General features: G+C 36.6%; 1 protein-coding gene across 1 annotated transcript in view; it reads left to right on the top strand.

The window, feature by feature from the left end:
* The window catches only part of LOC110104563 (2,3-bisphosphoglycerate-independent phosphoglycerate mutase), a 43579-nt gene extending 27042 nt beyond the window's left edge, over nt 1-16537 (top strand). The window contains exons 4-10 of the mRNA XM_020833725.2: nt 4122-4272; nt 4359-4562; nt 5096-5520; nt 6431-6623; nt 6698-6793; nt 15194-15349; nt 16138-16537. Of these exons, the coding sequence (XP_020689384.1) occupies nt 4122-4272; nt 4359-4562; nt 5096-5520; nt 6431-6623; nt 6698-6793; nt 15194-15349; nt 16138-16302 (1390 nt within the window). The 3' untranslated portion in view covers nt 16303-16537. The remainder of the gene's footprint in view (nt 1-4121; nt 4273-4358; nt 4563-5095; nt 5521-6430; nt 6624-6697; nt 6794-15193; nt 15350-16137) is intronic.
* Nucleotides 16538-18463: the final 1926 nt, after the last annotated feature.

Here is an 18463-nt window from a genome sequence, read left to right as displayed (position 1 = left end):
AACCATCTTATTCATCTCCTACCAAAGGTCTAAATGCTTCTCAATGGTATTTAATATTTACAAAGATTTTCAAACTAACTTATTTATAGAAGAATATATTATTTTTGTGCAATTTGAATATATCCCTTTATTTGTGCATCCTACAAAACTTATAACTCTTCACTAGAGAGTTCTTTTAAGAGGGAGAAATGATGCAACACAAGAATGTCAAATCAATGGAAGTTGATAAAGAACGGAAGACATTAATGTGCCTAAATAAATGGCTGCCTCCCCCACAAGTATTTGCATGATTGGACTATTTTATGTTTTCATGCAAAAATTTTCTTCATTTTATGTACTAAATATTAAAGTTGAAATGTGGAAAAGAGTGAATTTAATTCATTAAGATTTGAAATTTTTTAATCAAGTATTGAGGTATTTTTTATTCCTGAGATGAGGCGTAAGTCTTAATTAAAAAATAAAAAAATGTAAGATAGTAACATGAAAGATCCTAACAAGTCAAAATAAGATCATAAAACTAGGTCTCTCCTACTCCTAATTCAACATTAACAAGTAGTCTAAATCACTAATATCATTAAAAAAAATCACTAATATCATAATTTATAAATTCAAAAGTCTCCCCCATTCCATCACTTAGAAGGTCTTCTTTAGAATTATCATTCTAGTTAATTACTTTCTTTTTTTGCTTCATCTTTAGTTGTGTTAACATTTTCCCAACCTTCAACTTCCTCTTCAATCTTAACCATCTTACTTTTCCATAATCAATATAAATCATTAAGACTATTTATTAAATTTTAGAAGAATGCATATATTGATAATTCTTATATTAATTACATAAAGTTTAATACTAAGCTTAAATTAATTTAATAGTTGGAAAATGTTTAAAGGTCCGTGAGGAACATTTTGCTATTGAAGCTTTGATTTGTTGGAATCCAAAGAATATTTCTTTTTTACTGAAAGCTATGAGTGCGGTGTGCGACTGGGAGTCGATGAGGTGCATGCAGTTCTTGTTTTGTTTTTTTTTTAAGTTTAAGTATAGAGAAATAACAAAATAGGTGTATGTCTCATTCGACTAGGGTGAGGCGTACGACTCCACTTAGGTGTATGTCTCATTCGACCAAGGTGAGGCGTACGACTCATAGCATTTTTTTTTAAAATTATATTAAGGAGTGCATCTTATTGCGCAATTTTAAACATAGTTATGCATGCATATTATCACCACCTTTGCATGTAATTTATATTAAATTCATGCATGATAACATAACAATCCATGATATTAGTCTTTCTTGACTTTTGATCATATATAGAGGTTAAAAGATGATATAAGTTACATTATAGCTTATTCAAATGTGACTTCTCAATATGCAAGGAGAAGGGAGAGAATCTACTGTCTCAAGGAAGAGAGAGGAGAGGAGTGTTCACCAATGAACGAGGAGAAAGAAAATACAAGATTATCATCTACCTTTGATTATGACTTGATTTGATGAAAACTGAAGAATCAAATGGTGGAAACTCATATAATTATATAATTTTATAAAATATTGATACAACAATAACAACAACATCAAGACTTTATCCATTATGTGTGGCTGGCTACATGAATTCTTTTTCTTTATTGTTCATGTAATTTTATGTCTTTTATTATTAATTTATTCTTATGTCTCGTATATTATTTGTGAAGTAAATCTTATAAAAATTCATGAAATTTTGTGTTAAAAGGCATGACATTTTGAAATTCAATTAATATTACCTTATTTTCTTTCAAACATAGCTAGTTTATCTATCTCTTCTTTTAGTCAGGTTGAGAGTGATACCTTTGCTTTGGTGATACTGTGGTTGCTTTCTTGATAGATTGTGTTTTTTGATTTCTTGTGTTTCACATTCAACAACTGACTAAAGTTATAGTATCACTTTATCAAAATGTCATTTTAAAAATAATTCTTATCCCAAATATTATTAAAATATATTATTTATGCATCATATTACATTCATAATAGGGTTGTAAATGGGCTGAGCTTGACCAAGCTTGCCTTGGGTTTGCATTTTTCTCATTAGAATTTTTGTTTTTATTGCAATTGATTTAAATTTGAAATTGTTTGTGAACATCATGCTCATGTTTGGTGCGTTTGACTTCGAGTTGAACATGAGCTAATTTCGAACAAATGAAAATAGTTAACTAGCTGAACATGATATAATCATTCTGCTTATCAACCAACCAATTAATGATTATTAGAAAAGTATATATATATATATAAAGAGAGAGATAGAGAATACTAGCCGAATAAATCGAAGAACATTCTTTTTGTATTCGGCTTGTTAAGAAAATGAGTTCAAAAGAGTGTTGAATATAAACTTGTTTACTTAACAAACGAATCAAATATGAGCCTCTTAGCGAGTTGAACACTAGCTATTTGTGAAAGATGATCTTTTTTGACAACCCTATTCACAATAAAGTATATTATTTATAATTTTAAAGGGAAAGGAAAAAAATAACAATGTTCTTTTTTACTCACAAAATAATATTGAACACTAAACCAATAAACCTAAAAAAATAAATATATAATTTTTAATATAATAATATTAAAAATAATAATATAATATATTAATATTAAAATACGCATAAATTATGTATTTTCATGATTTTTTTATTTATTTTTAAAGTCGAAACTATGTTAGTTGGTGCTTGTGCAGTTAAATTAGAATAATAAATTTGGTTCCATTTCCTATATAGGGTTTTGTTAAGGGAAGAGCCAAATTTGTATAAACTAAACACGTCAACTTCACACCTACAGAACATAAAATTTTGCTTACCTGCATTTCTTTTATTTTGCTCCTCTTTTGGAGGAACCATCCTATCTCTCTTATTCTTATATTCTATATTTTATATTCATGCATTTGATTTGTCTAAAAGAACTATGGATTTTTATCTGCTCTTTGTTTCTCTACATTACAAAAGTTTTTGTTGTTCTTGATTGTTAAGTTAGACTCATTTATTTTGGATGAATGCAACATTTTGTAAAGATGGTTGTGAAGCTATTGTAGAAAAGTACCTTTTTTTTAAACTATTGTGGTTTTTATAAATATGATCTTTTTTTAAAAAAAATTGAACAATTGCTTTCTTAAAACTACAATTTTAGGGCTGTAAACGAATCAAACTAAGCTTAGCAGATGCTTATTCATGTTTGAGCACTTTCATTAACAACTTGTTTGAGCTCGATTTGAGCTTTATGTTATTGGTTAAGCTTGGTTTGATTAAAATAGAAGATGTTCAAGTTTAATTTGTGTTCAACTCGTGTTAGGTTCGTATTGTACTTAAAGATCTTTAAACAAGCCTTTTCGAGCTATTCATGAACAATTTTATAAAGCTTTATTATGCTTGTTAATGAATACACCTATCGAGCTCATAAATGAGCCAACCTACCGAGCATTTTGGAGTTAAAAATGATCTGCTTAATAGACTCTTTATAAATAACATCAATTTAAAATATATTTATAATTTAATCTAATTAATTGATATTATCATTTCTAATAAGTTTTAAATTTTATTAATTAGTGATTAATTATGATATTATTTTTAATAAATATAAAATATTTAAATTAATTTGTTTATTATTTTTTTATAACAAGACTTAATTGAGTGTCTTAATGATATTGTTCACAAGCTCTATATTGAACATTAATTGAATTTCTTAATGAGCTTGTTCTCAAGTTTTATATCAAATATTAATCAAGCTTCTTCAAGCTTTATTCACGAGTTTTAATCAATATTATTCATGAATATAAATAAGTCGAACAAATAGTTCAAACTTTGTTTATTTAACAATTGAGTCTTTTAAAGATTTTTCAAAGTTTGATTATTTAAACAAGTGATTATGAATGAGTTGTAATCAAGTCAAGCCACGAATAATTTATCGAATGCTCGATTCATTTGCAACCCTGTACCACACATTAAAAAGTTTTGGTTTCACCGCTGATACACACACTCCAAAGAAAGGAAAAAACTTAGATAGTCAAAGCACTAAGAAGAGCATGTTGCTTGATTGTTATCTCATTTGTTGATGCAATATAAATGTTCCCATCAAAGACTTGCATTCGATTTAATTTTGTTTATTGAGCCTCAGTGCTAAGCTTGTGGATCTCGCACTTGCCTCTGGAAAAATATATGAAGGAGAAGGTTTTCAATACATCAAAGAATCCTTTGACAAAGGTACCTTGCATCTGATTGGATTGCTAAGTGATGGAGGTGTACACTCTCGCCTTGATCAATTACAGGTATTAAAGAGTGTCAAGAGAAAAAGAACCCACCCTTACCTTTCCCTTGAAAAATTATTCCATAAATTGTCCTTTCTTGAGTGCAGTTGCTGCTGAAAGGTGCGACTGAGCATGGGGCTAAAAGAATCAGAGTGCATTTTCTAACTGATGGCCGAGATGTCCTGGATGGATCCAGTGTAGGCTTTGTGGAAACTCTTGAAAATGACCTTGCGAATTTGCGTGAAAAAGGCATTGATGCGCAGATTGCATCTGGTGGTGGACGGATGTATGTTACCATGGATCGTTATGAGGTACTCCTCAAATTGCTTCTTTTCTTTGGCGGTCATTTATAAGGCATGCTTGCTTCAATCCTATTTGTATTGCTTTCTTTTTCTTTTTGGGCATGTTGATTAATGAACCGTTATTTCTAAAAACTTGGTTGGATTTTTTCTCCCTCCGTTGATTGGCTTTTTGTTCTTAATCAAAAACACCTACGACAATAACAGTTAAAAATTTACTAGCTGAATTATAGATTCTTTTTCAGTTAAATTCCTTGGCGGCTCTTTTCCGTTTGTGTTTATTTGCTGATTCGGCTTTATTGTTTTCCTTGTTTTATGCTGGGCTATGAATTGTTCTTTATTATGGTTGTTTCAGCTAAATCTTTGCGTTCCTCACCACTACACACTAGTGATTTTTTTTTACATAGAAGAGATGTGATTTTGTACTACAGACTCCTTGCTAAAGTGATAACAATTTGCCTTTGCCTTTGCCTTTACTAGTGATTCTTTTTTTTTTCCCGAAAGATTTGGTTATTCATTAATGATTCTTCCAATGCATTTTGCAGAATGATTGGGATGTTGTTAAACGTGGCTGGTATGCTCAGGTTCTTGGTGAAGCACCTCACAAGTTCCAAAATGCAGTTGAAGCTGTGAAAGAGCTCAGAAAGGAACCAAAGGCTAATGATCAATACTTGCCTCCATTTGTCATAGTTGATGAAAGTGGTGAAGCAGTTGGTCCTATAGTGGATGGTGATGCTGTTGTAACCTTTAACTTCCGAGCAGACCGAATGGTTATGCTGGCTAAAGCTCTTGAATATGAAAACTTTGATAAATTTGATCGTATTCGTTTTCCAAAGATTAGATATGCTGGAATGCTTCAATATGACGGTGAATTAAAGCTTCCAAGTCATTACCTTGTTTCTCCTCCGGAGATAGAAAGGACATCAGGTCAATACCTGGTGAAAAATGGCATTCGTACTTTTGCTTGCAGGTATGAGTTGTGCAGTGTTATCTTGTAGACTTTTAGATCTACAATCTTTCATATATGATTTTGTTGTAGTCGTGTCAATATTAAACACTGCTAGTTTCCTTTTTTGCTTACTCGTGTATGATGCATGATGTTTATGCTTTGATTGGTTATTATGCTATTACGGTTTTTCACTTACTCAATTCATTCTTTCATCTACCCTTTTCCCTCTTTTTTTTTCATCCTTTTCAAAATTTCCAAGGATGCAAATTAGAAGAAAACCATTTTTGCAACATTAGAATTGTAGGTTGTTGATATGCACTTGTTGGAAATAGTAAAATAGCTAAATGTCATTTAGTTTAAACTTGAACATCATTTATTTGTCTCTTGTTTGAGCAGGCATTAACAGAATAAGTAATAAATTAATCCATTTAACTACATAGTTTTTATCTAGTGTCATTATCATTCTATTGTTTTGGAGTTTGGACGAGATTTTTAGATACCTATTTAACATGAATTGTCCATGAGGATTTTAATTTAATTAGAGAGTGAAAAGGAAAAAAAAAACAACAGCAGCAACAATAACAACAGTATTGTATTGCTAGATAACTCTCAAATCAATTGAATTGGTTGTTTTAGATGATAACAGTTAACAAAATAGCCATTCAACCAAATCCACTGGCCCAAACAAGTTGATATTTAAACTCAGTTCAGGCAGGTCTTCAGATTTCCTACTACAACGAATATAACTTTCTTATTCTGAAACATGCTTCCAATTACAATTTTAAGTTTCTGGAACCGAGTATTGTATCTAATCTCTTCATTGAGTTTGTATCTGAAATTATTTATGGATGATTTGTGTGTTAAATATGATGTGATTATATTTCACAGTTTTTCCTTGAATTTTATGTTTTCCCATTGGCTGTTTCAACAGCGAGACAGTGAAGTTTGGTCATGTCACCTTTTTCTGGAATGGAAATCGATCTGGATACTTTGATTCAACAAAGGAGGAGTATGTTGAAATTCCAAGTGATGTTGGGATCACTTTTAACGTTCAACCTAAAATGAAGGCACTTGAAATTGCTGAGAAGGCAAGGGATGCTATTCTCAGCGGCAAGTTTGACCAGGTAAAGATTACTAGATCTAAGAAGAAAATAGTTCAGTGTCATCTTCCTCTTCTTATACTATCTTGTTCCTATAGGTACGAGTGAATATACCGAATGGTGACATGGTAGGGCATACTGGTGATATTGAGGCTACCACCGTGGCTTGTGAAGCTGCTGATGTAGCTGTAAAGGTACTACTAACTATAAGATTTAACGCTTTTTCTTGTAACGTGCAGAAGATTTAGGCTTTGTTTGGGATGACTTTCTTACTGTTTCTTAAAGTAGCTTTTTAGTACAAAATTTTAAATTTTTGTACCAGAAAGCTTCTTAAGAAGTCGTAAAAAAGTCATCCCAAACGAAGCCTTAGATTTATTTTTAAGTAAAACATTGATTATGCAGAACTTACATTATAAAATGAAGTGTGTGATCTCACTTTCAAAACACAATTAGTCCATTAACATGAGCAACCTCAATTCTCTGACCAGTCGATGCATTCACATCATCAAAATGGAAAGGTGAAGCTTTGCCTCAAATGGCTCAAAACAAGATATGAGATTTGCTAAAGCCCAAAGTCTTACTCCACAGATGTTCAATACAACAAAACCTATGTACAACTAGAAATCAAGTATTTCCTAGCCCAAATCAGTAGAAAACAACAACCAAACTGTTGTTTACAGCAGGAAAACAGCCGCCAACAGAAGAAAAACAGGGAAAACAGAGAGAAAACTTGAGAGATATCACACCAAAATATTTGATATTAATGGTAGATGCAAGAAAAACAACAGAGATACAAGAGATCCTCTATTTGAGAGGAGGATCACACTCTCCCAATCTCTATAAAACAATCTAAAGCCCTAGCCACAAGAGAAACCTAAAAGAACTTTTCTCCCTTAATGCATGAAATTCAAAATTAATACAAAAGGACCTAATTGACCTTACCCCCCTCCCCTCATCAGTTAATGTCCCTGGTAACTCCGAACTGGTAGCATAATCTCCATTAGCTTTCCTCAGCTGGGATATATGGAAAACGGAGTGGATCTTCGCCGTAGGTGGTTGCTTCAAATGATTGCCACGGCTCCAATTTTCTCCAACACTTCATAAGGACTGAAATACCTTGGAGCAATCTTCTCATTCCTCCGGTTGGCGACCGTTTTCTATCGGTCTGGACGGAGTTTTAAAAACACCCTCTGAACAAATGCAGCCTGCTCCTCAGAGATTCATCTTGCCTCTCCCTCATCTACATCCAAACCATTGATTTGAGGTACTTACAAATCGTGAGGGTTGGTGTAAAAAAAATTGAAAAAAATCTTCTTCATGTAAAAACTGTTCGATTTAGATCGGGAAAACGGATTTTAGGAAACCATGTGCTATGGCCCTTTAGAGGTACAACTTCCCTCTCTAAGGCCAAATAGAGAATGAAATGCTGAAATAGGGGAAGGGGGTAAAGAAATTTCTCATTGGGTTACGTACCTACTTAACAAAGAAGAAACCTAAATTCCAAGAAATTCTATCCAAGATATTCACCGAACAGTTCATCGGAGCCAGTGAAAATAGGGAACTCCCTAGCTAGTGGTTCCGGAGATCTTGGGTCAATGTATCCCAAGCAAGATTCTGAAAATAGAACTCTAACTAAATAGAAAAAATGAAGTAACACTGATCTCGACTCGAAAAATGATAATCCGCTTTTTGATCAGTGATTCACCAGCCACTACATTCAAGGATCCCACCTTATTCTCAAACCTGGTGGCTCGGTGGATTTGCACTCCTGTAGGCTCATCTTGCATACAAATTTTTGGGGTACCAGGTCTTTCATTTTCGTGCTTATCCCAATTGTGGGTGTATCCTGAAGTCAATTCCAGTCTGTGAAGGTCTTAGATTCACTGTATTTTGACTGAAGTAAATTAGATATCTAAATAGAAATGAAGAAAAGGGCGTGGAAACACATAGGAACTCTAGAATGGAAATGTAAAAGAAAAGTAGCTCCAGTTCCTTCGGAAATGGTAGTAAGATCATTGGCGCAAGAAGCTTGTATCAAACTTCTAGGGAGGACTTCGGTTGCCGGTGCAATAGAAACTGAATATCCTTCCGATGCCCATCAGCTTGTTTCTTCATAATTTGTTGAGCTCTGAACAGATGTCTTTTTAACTCTTCAAGTATCTTATCCCTCTCCTCCAAGTACTCTACTGAAGAAATTGGAGTATTCTTACTCCCAAAATGCACCAAGTGGGGCGGATCCCTTCCGTACAACATCTTGAACGGGGTCATCTGAGAAGCTGAATGAAAAGAGGTATTGTACCAATACTCAACCCATGATAGCCATTTAGCCCATAGCTTGGGTGTCTCTGACGCAAAGCATCTCAAATAGTCTCCAAGCTCCGGTTGATTACTTCTGTTTGACCATCCGTCTGTCGGTGGTAAGCAGTACTCCTTTTCAGCACAGTCCCCTGCAGTCTCAACAATTCTTTTCATAAATGGCTGAGGAACACTTTATCCTGTATGATACTATCGTTTCAGGCACCCAGTGTAATCTGACTATCTCCCTGATGAATGCTGATGCTACTGTCACCACAGTGTATGGATGACGTAGAGGAATGAAGTGAGCATATTTGCTCAATCTATCCACCACCACCAAAATTACAGTTAATCCCTTAGAGCGGGGTAGCCCATCAATGAAGCCATAGATACCTCCTCCTAGACTTGACCTGGTAAAGCCGTAACCCCCTTGGTGACATAGCTAGATACTTATTCCTTTGACAAACCTCGCATCTGGATACCATATCTTCCACATCCTTATGCATACCTTTCTAGTACAGCTTTGCTGCCAGTCTTTTGAAGATCTTTAGCACTCCTGAATGACCTTCCACTGCAGTCCCATGGAACTCCTGGAGCAAATGTGGAATGTGAATTGATGTTCTGGGCAACACAAACCTCCCCTGGTACAACAATCCTTCCCCCTCCAATGAGTACCCTGGATAGCTGCCCTCTTCCTTTAGTAAGCCAGCTCTGATCTTGCCTAGTTCCTCACCCTGACACTCTCATCCTTGATGGCTTCCCAATCTAGCATCATTGGGACTGATACAACCATTGTATGCAGCTCCCCCATGCATCTGGACAAGGCATCTGCTGTCTTATTTTCTACCCCTGGCCTGTACTGAATCTCAAAATCATATCCCAGCAGTTTGGATAGCCACCTCTGATGCTCCTCTGTCACCATGCGTTGTTCTAGCAAATATTTCAGGCTCTGTTGGTCAGTCCTGGCCATGAAATGTCTCCCGAGTAAGTAGGGGCGCCACTTTTAGATGGCCAAAATGATTGCCATTAATTCCCTCTCATAGACATATTTCAGCCTGGCTCTGGCATTCAACACCTAACTGAAAGAGGCAATGGGCATGTGACTGCATCAGCACTGCTCCTAATTTATACCCCGATGCATCTGTCTCTACTATGAAGACCTGAGTAAAATCCGGCAAAGCTAAGACCGGGACTGTGGTCATAACTTTCTTCAACTTCTCAAATGCTATCGTGGCTGCCTCCTCCCATAGAAACCCATCTTTCTTCAACTGCTCAGTGAGTGACCATGCTATAGTGCTGTATCCATTCACAAATCTTTTGTAGTACCCTGTAAGCCCTAGGAATCCCCTCAACTCCTTCAGATTTTTAGGCAGTGACCACTTTAACATGGCTTCAATTTTGGACTTATCTGCTGCTGCCCCTTCCTTGGATACCACGTGCCCCAAGTACTCCACACTGGCTTGTGCGAAGCAGCACTTCTTCAAGTTGTCCCTCAACTGGTGCTCCTGGAGAACCTCTAACACCTTCTTCAAATGCCCACAATGCTCCTCTGTTTTGCTATACACTAGGATGTCATCGAAGAATACTAAAACAAATCGCCTGTGATACTGTTTGAAGATCTTATTCATGAGTGCCTGGAACGTGGCTGGGGCATTGGTGAGGCCAAAGGGCATCACTAGGAACTCATAGTGGCTCTCATGAGTCCTAAAAGCGGTCTTGGGCACATCTTCTTTCTTCATTCGAATATGATGATATCCTGGTTTCAAGTCGATCTTGCTGAAGATCACTATTCCACTCAATTCATCTAACAGCTCGTCAATAACTGATATACGAAACTTATCAGGTACAGTTTCCTTGTTGAGTGCGCAGTAGTCTACACAGAACTGCCAGCTGCCATCCTTCTTCTTCACCAATAAAACAGGACTAGACAACGGGCTAGTGTTGGGCCTGATGATCCCTGCTTCCATCATTTCTCTAATCAGCTTTTCTATTCGTCTTTCTGAAACTGAGGGTAACGGTAAGGTCGTACGCTGACAGGTGATACTCCCTCCCTCAATGTGATGGCATGCTCCTACTCCCTGGGTGGTGGCAACCCTAGAGGTTGTTGAAAAACCTCATAGAATTCCTGGATCAAAGGCTGTACAGAGAGGGGTATGTCTCCCCTTTCCTCCAAACTCACTCCCTCCAATCTGTGTAATTCCACCAAATAGCCTCCGCCCCTCCTCCTGAGTTGTCTTGATTAGGGATTTGAGAGAAACCCCTTCCTTGGTCAGCCCCGCATCACCTTGAATCACCCTCTTCCTTCCTCCCTTCACCAATTCCATCCTTAGAGTACCCTAATTGATCTTGGTTTCCCTCAAGGTCTGCAACCATTTCATCCGTAGAATGACATCCATACTCCCCAATTTTAGGGGAAGGAAGTCTTCCTTCACTTGGATACCTTGGATCTTCAGCACCACCCCTCTACAGACTCCTCTTCCCATTTCTACTTTCCCCATGCTCATCATCACCCCATAGCCTTATGTATCTACTAACTCCATCCCCAGCAGCTCCACAATCTGGGTGGAAATGAAATTGTGGGTTGCCCCACTATCGATCAACACCACAACTTCACGGTCAGCTATCTCTCCATTCACCTTCATAGTGTGACTCGGAGTGAATCCCACTACGGAGTTAAGAGAGACTTCTGCCACATCTAGATGCAGCTTTTCCTCCTCCACCTAAGAACCGCTCCCTCCTCCCTCTTTGTCTTCCTCATCTTCACAAGTGAGGAGAACTTGAAGAGTTCAATCCTTGCACTTATGCCCTGGCATGTATTTTTCATCGCATCGGAAACACAACCCTTTTGTTCTCTTCTATTGCATTTCCTTCTCAGTAAGCTTCTTGAACTGCCCCCCATTTCCTCCTGTTGTTTTTTTTTCCTTCGGAACTTCTTTCATCCCTCATGTGGACGCTCCCTTGGAGGCTAGGTGGGTAGTTGTCTACCTGTAAGTGCCTCTTGAGCTGCTATTCCTAGCTCCCTTCTCCAGATTCTTTTGATTTTCGACCAGTTGTACAAGCTTCATGGCCTCCCCCAGTTCTCTGGGCATCAGGACCTTCACCGCTGCTCTAGTCTCTGCCTTTAACACCTTTATGAAGTTCCCCTCTAGCACAGTATCGGACAAACGCTCTACCCTGCTGGCCAGATGCTCAAATCTCTCTCGGTAGTCCGCCACAGACCCCTCCTGCACTAGGGCAAAGAGCTGCTCGTAGAAGTCTGCTCCCCGGTCGGTTTGGAAACGCTCTATCAAACTGTCCTTGAATTCTTTCCAGCTCTGGATAGATCTCCTCTGATCTCTCCATTGGTACCAAGAGAGTGCCTTCCCTTCCATACATAAGCATGCTACCGATAATTTCTCCTCCTCCGTTAAGCCGTTAACGGCAAAGTACCTCTCCACCTTGTAAATCCACCCATAGGCGTCCTCCCCTTCAATAATGGGCATTTTTAATTTCCTTACCTTCTGATCCCCACCATTTCCCTTTAATACTCCATAATTTCCCCTCTCCCATGTGCCTGGGCCCCCCATGTCTCCCGATCTTCCCTTGCTCTACCATGCCCCCATCCCCCTTCAAGATCCCCTCTCTGATCTTCAAAAACAGCTCCCCGACGTCCATAATAACCCCCATGGTGCTCCCAACCAGCACCTCTTGGTTCCACGCCTCCATAGCCTTGCCTTTTCCCATATCTTCCTCCTCTCTCCTCCCTCTGGAAAGGCTCCAGATGAGGCCTTCTTCTACTCCCCTCCACGATTTCCACTTCCTCTTCCTCCCGATGGATTTCAGAGTTGGTGTTTTTCGCTTCGGGCCCTTTTGCATCAGACGCCGCCGATTGAGTTTGAAACTCCAACATCTTCTTCATCATATCCCGTAGATCGGCCACTTGCCCTTCCATGGAAGAAATTCTTTCCTCCACGGCTTCCTTGATTTGATTCATCTCTCCTTCAAGCCTCTCCTCCAAAGCTTCCACTTTCTTAGCCACCATCTCCTACGGCTTGAAATTTTTTAGAAGATCTCTAGATCTAAAAAAATTCAGTAATTTCCTCTTCGCCGGTACAAATTTCAGCTGATGAAATTTGTCAAAAACAGCCCACGATTGGTCCCAAGGCTTGCTCTGATACCAATTTGACAGGAAATATTTGAATTTCCTAGCCCAAATCAGTAGAAAACAACAGTCAAACAGCTGTTTACAACAGGAAAACAGCTGCCAATAGAAGAAAAACAGAGAAAACAGAGAAAAAACTTGAGAGAGATCACACCAAAATATTTGATATTAATGATAGATGCAAGAAAAACAACATAGATACAAGAGATCCTCTATTCGAGAGGAGAATCACACTCTCTTAATCTCTAGAAAACAATCTAGAGCCCTAGCCACAAGAGAAACCCAAGAGAACTTTTAGAAAATTTCACATGACCCTACTAACCCCAGCTGTTCCCCCTTAATGCATGAAATTCAAAATTAATACAAAAGGACCTAATTGCCCTTGCCGCCCCCCTTTTGGCTCCAAGATTGAATTTGAATATCAAGTGGACCCCACCCCCTCCTCTCTCCTAGATGTCGTCGGCCCCCTCCTGCTGTAAACAAACTGAACTGACCCAAGGGACTGGACCGGTCCATAGGGGACCAGTCTAACATTACCGCCCTCCCAAAGAACCACCTTGTCATCAAGGTGGAAGTCAAGAAACTGTCGTTTCATCCGCTTGTATGGCTCCCACGTGGCCTCGAAGTCAGGGAGGTTCTTCCATTTGATCAGGACTTTTGTAGCTCCATCTGCTTTCTAACGAACCTCCATAAGCTCCAAAGGTTTCAATATCATTTCCATCTCATCAGTTAATGTCCCTAATAACTCTGAACTGGTAGCATAATCTCTAATGGCTCTCCGCGGGTTCGAGCCAGCAGTGCATGGTCCTATGTATATGATATCATTGGTGGTATTTCTCTTGCTGACAAATTTTTGTTTTAGAGGTTGACTATTGAGCGAGTTTTCTTGGTCGATTGAGTTAATTTTCTTAGATTGATCAAGAAAATTTAGGTTACCTAAATTGGAGAAGGTTTGCTTTAAGCCTTGAAATTTAGTTGATCAAGAAAATTTAGTTGTCAAAAAGTTGTCATCAAACTCAAATATTTTATCAAATCTTGGTGGACTTGCTAGGGTTGCATCGAGCCCTGCTAAAATAAGGTTTTGTTAAGCACTAATCATTTTATGACGAGGGTGTTGAACTCTATTAAATAGGCAAGGGTTCCCACATCAAGGACAGATGTGGGCAAAGAAGCTAGTCCATGAAACTATAATTAGGATAGGAACTTGGAATATTGATTTCCTTACAGGAAAATTAATGGAATTATTAGATATTATGATTCAATAGGAAGTTAAATATTTTGTACATTCAGGAAACTAAATGGGTTGGTGAGAAGGCTAAGGAAATTGATAGTTTAGGATTTAAACTTTGGTATTCGGGTAGTATATGTGAAAAGGTTGGAGTAGCTCCAGTAGAAGATAAGATTAGAGAGAGTCGCCTTAGATGGTTTGGTCACATAAAACGGCGGCCTTCCGATGACCCGGTTAGGAGAGTAGAGGTATTAGATTTGACTTATGTTAAGAAAGGTAGGGGTAGACCTAAAAAGACTTGGTTGGAAAATATTAGGAATGACCTTTCTTTATTAGATTTAAACGAGAATTTGACTTTTAATAGGACACAATGGAGAAAAAGGATTCATGTAGCCGACCCCACGTAGTGGGATAAAAGCTTAATATTGTTGTTGTTGTTGGTGGTGGTGTTGAACTCTGTTAACTTGGTTATTTGTAAATTACTCTGGATGCACCAAGCCTAGTAATTTATTATGGTTATGCGAAAACCTGGCAATTTCATAAGATTGCATCAAACTGCTAATATTATCTAGTTGAAACCTAGTAATTTTATGAGATTTTTTAAATTATAAGGGTTACGCCTGTGAAATTTACGGAGTTAAATCAAAATTTGTTAATTTTTCTAGAGTTCACTAGATTTAAAGATAACCTGTTTCTCAAGATTTTTAAATGTGTTGTAAAATGAAACTTTATATTCATAATTTTCCACTTAGTTTAATGTGATAATCATCCCATAAATAAGGGTTTTTAATCCTTCTAATCTTTTTGCAAGTAATTTTTCATTTATGGTTAAGCTTATGTAACAGTCAATTTCTTTTTTGGATGGCAGCATCTCAAACACTAAGAACTCGTTTTTTTTTTTTTTTTTCATCCCTTAATTTTTTCTTCCAGATGATTCTTGATGCCATTGAGCAAGTGGGTGGCATCTATGTTGTCACTGCAGATCATGGCAATGCTGAGGACATGGTGAAAAGGAATAAATCTGGGAAACCACTTCTTGACAAAGAAGGGAAAATTCAAGTTCTCACTTCTCATACCCTGCAGCCGGTAGGCATATGATGAATATTTATTTACTTGCTGGATTAACACCATTTATGTTCACTTATATGACTTACTACGTTTGTTAGTGCCTGCATGTGGTTTTGCCAATGGGGAATTTGGGGATGTTGTATGAATTTGATGTAAATGGCACTAGTACTGGTAGCTTTTAAATCAAATGAAACAAAATAATGGGTTAATTAGCTAATGTTCACTATTAATTGTAATAGTAACCTCTTTTTTGTAGGATACTTACTAACTTAGGCTTTGTTTGGTTATCCAGTACCTTTTGTAAAAGATAATTTTAGAAATATTGGTTAAGAAAATGGAGTTTTCTAATAGAGAAGCAAATATCAAAAAGTTTCTCAAAACAACAGAAAAATGAAGTTCCCTAAAAAGCATTTCTACAACGACAAAAAAACTAATTTCGCTGTTTCTAAACAGAAAAGGGTAAAAAACATCCCTCTCAAATGAGGCCTTAATATAAATTGTGAAAGCATCTGAATATTATTTATGCATCATTAGGTAGTAGCATTGAATTTCTGAAGTACCAATTGATGGGCATAATTTAGGGAAATTTGCATGTACATCACAAAATCCCTTACCTCTTTATTTAATTATCATTTGAGATATTACTGATATTTTTTATGTAATTTAGAGATTTGAGTGAAATGTAAATAAATATAAAGATTTAGGTGTTAGATATGTATAACATCTAAATCATATGATGAATTTTTTATTCTTCCAATTGTTTTGCTGCATTGAGTGATCTCTCTGCTTGGAAAAAATCTCTGCAGGTTCCCATTGCCATTGGAGGCCCTGGCTTGAGTCCAGGTGCTCGTTTCAGGAGCGATGTGCCTAGTGGTGGCCTTGCCAATGTTGCTGCTACCGTAATAAACTTCCATGGCTTCCAAGCTCCCGCTGACTATGAGACCACCCTCATTGAAGTGGTTGACAAGTAAATTTAATCTCGACTTTTATCTATTTGTAATATGCTATTGTGATTCTTATAATTCTGGTCATTAGATATGCTTGAATAAATTTTCTCTACCTGAACTGGAGATTTGTCTTTACAGTTGAGAGGCGGTGGCCTAAGTTTTGGTGTCCACTATAGTTTGTATTCATGTGGGGAGTTTCACCCATAATGACTTATGTTTTGATTATTTTCGTAACTTAAGAGATGTTTTATTATGGGAAGATGTTTGTTTTCGTTATTTATCTGATTTGTCTATTGTCTGTTATTAGATAATTGGTTGTGACAAGCCAATCCTTGCATGTAGATTCTGGGCAACTAGAGGAGCAGCATTTGGGGGCTTTTTGGTTGATTAAAAAAGAAATACAGTGCAAAAGAAATGTACTGTAAAATGATTATTTTGGAGGAGTTTGGATAAGTGTAAAGTAAATTTAGTTGAATGATTTTTTTTTTTTTTGGTTTTAAGTAAAATTAATGTAAAGTATAAAAATGATGGCCAGCAGCGGGTGACAGAGGCAGTAGAGGGTGTTGTTGGTAGTAGTGGTTGGAGGGTGGTAGCGAGTGGTGATGGTGGTAGTCAGAGTCAGTCAAACAAGCTTGTTTAAGATGTAATGCGTTTTTGTTCAAAATTGAGCGAGTTTGATTTATATCAAAAATGAATTAGAATGATTTACATCATATATATTTTACTCCGAATTATTAAAATCCTTACATTTGCAGTACTTTACACCACAACCACTGGATAGGAACTAATACAGATAGGTGCTGCTATATTTTTTTTCAATTTCTTAGAAATGATGAGGGTTTTAAGCTTAATTGCATTAAAATTTAGGTTACAAGTTATAATACAGGTAAGAAATAGGGTTTTAAGCTTAATTGCATTAAAAATTGATATTAAATTTTCTATTAGTTCATACCCTTGCATGCCAATTACTATCATTGCTGAAGCTCTCATCAACGAAGAGGAATTCAACTTCAATAATTGGATAGAAAATTAATGTTAGAGTTGTATTCAAGAGCTTGCTCAATGATTCTTTAAAATTTTTTTTAGCCAAAATAATTATTATATTCATTACAATAGTGCATTTATTAAAGAGTCTTTTTTTTTTTTTTTTTTTTTTTTTGTGCTTTAAGAACTCTAATAATGTGATCTTTGGATATGAACATGAACTCTTGGGAGCATTTTTAAAGCTCTATGAAATTTCTGTTGTCATCAAGTTATATCAATTCCTAAAAATAAAGTAGCGGCCCACCTAAAGCCAATGTTACTCTTTAGGTATGCAGCTAAACTCTTTATATGGGCTTACTCATGACACGACTACCCGTTTTCAAAGACAAATCAATTTTTTAATCTATCTTCACGTCTGATATTGTCAACTTCAATATCAAATTAGGGAACTTTGGCTGCTTATGCTACCCTTGGTTTTCCATTAAATGTTTTTATAAACTTCAACCTAGATCTTCCCCATACATATTTTTCAGCTATGATGAGTCTCCTAAAGGTTACAAATGTCTAAATATCTCTATTGGGTGCATTTATTTCTCTCACCATGTTCACTTTCATGAATTTATTTTCCCATACAACACTATTTCCATTCTTCCCAGTTCTCCTTCTACACCACTTACTATACCACCAACTACCTTAGCTCCCTCATATTGCCTTCAACCACCTGTCTCTCATATTTGCTTGGCTATATATGCTTCTTTGTCTCCTATAACATCCATTTCAGTTCTTAGTCATCCCACAGTCCTATTCTCATATTTCAACACCTAACTCTATTTCACCTTCTCCACTACCTACTCCATTACACCATGTTATGGTTACAATATCAAAAATAGGCAACCTTAAACCCAAACCTATTTTTGACCTTTAGTGTATCACCATTCTTACAGCTCCTTTCTCTTATTCTCAAGCCATCAAGCATGAGGTTTTGACAAAAGCCATTAGTGTAGAATTTGAAGCTTCCAAAGTCATGGCTCCGAGATTTTAGTCCCTCCCACACCTAATCAAAATGTTTTAGGATATAAGTGGCTATTTAGAACGAAATATAACTCGAATGGCTCTATTGCTTGGTATAAAGCACATCTTGTGCATCAGGTTTTAAATAAGAACTTGGCTTAGATTATAATAATACATTTAGTCTAATTGC

This window comes from Dendrobium catenatum, unplaced genomic scaffold, assembly GCF_001605985.2.
Source record: "Dendrobium catenatum unplaced genomic scaffold, ASM160598v2 fragScaff_scaffold_655, whole genome shotgun sequence".
NCBI lineage: Eukaryota > Viridiplantae > Streptophyta > Magnoliopsida > Asparagales > Orchidaceae > Dendrobium > Dendrobium catenatum.
Note: the sequence above shows the minus strand (reverse complement) of the source record. Positions and strands in the feature narration are given on the sequence as shown.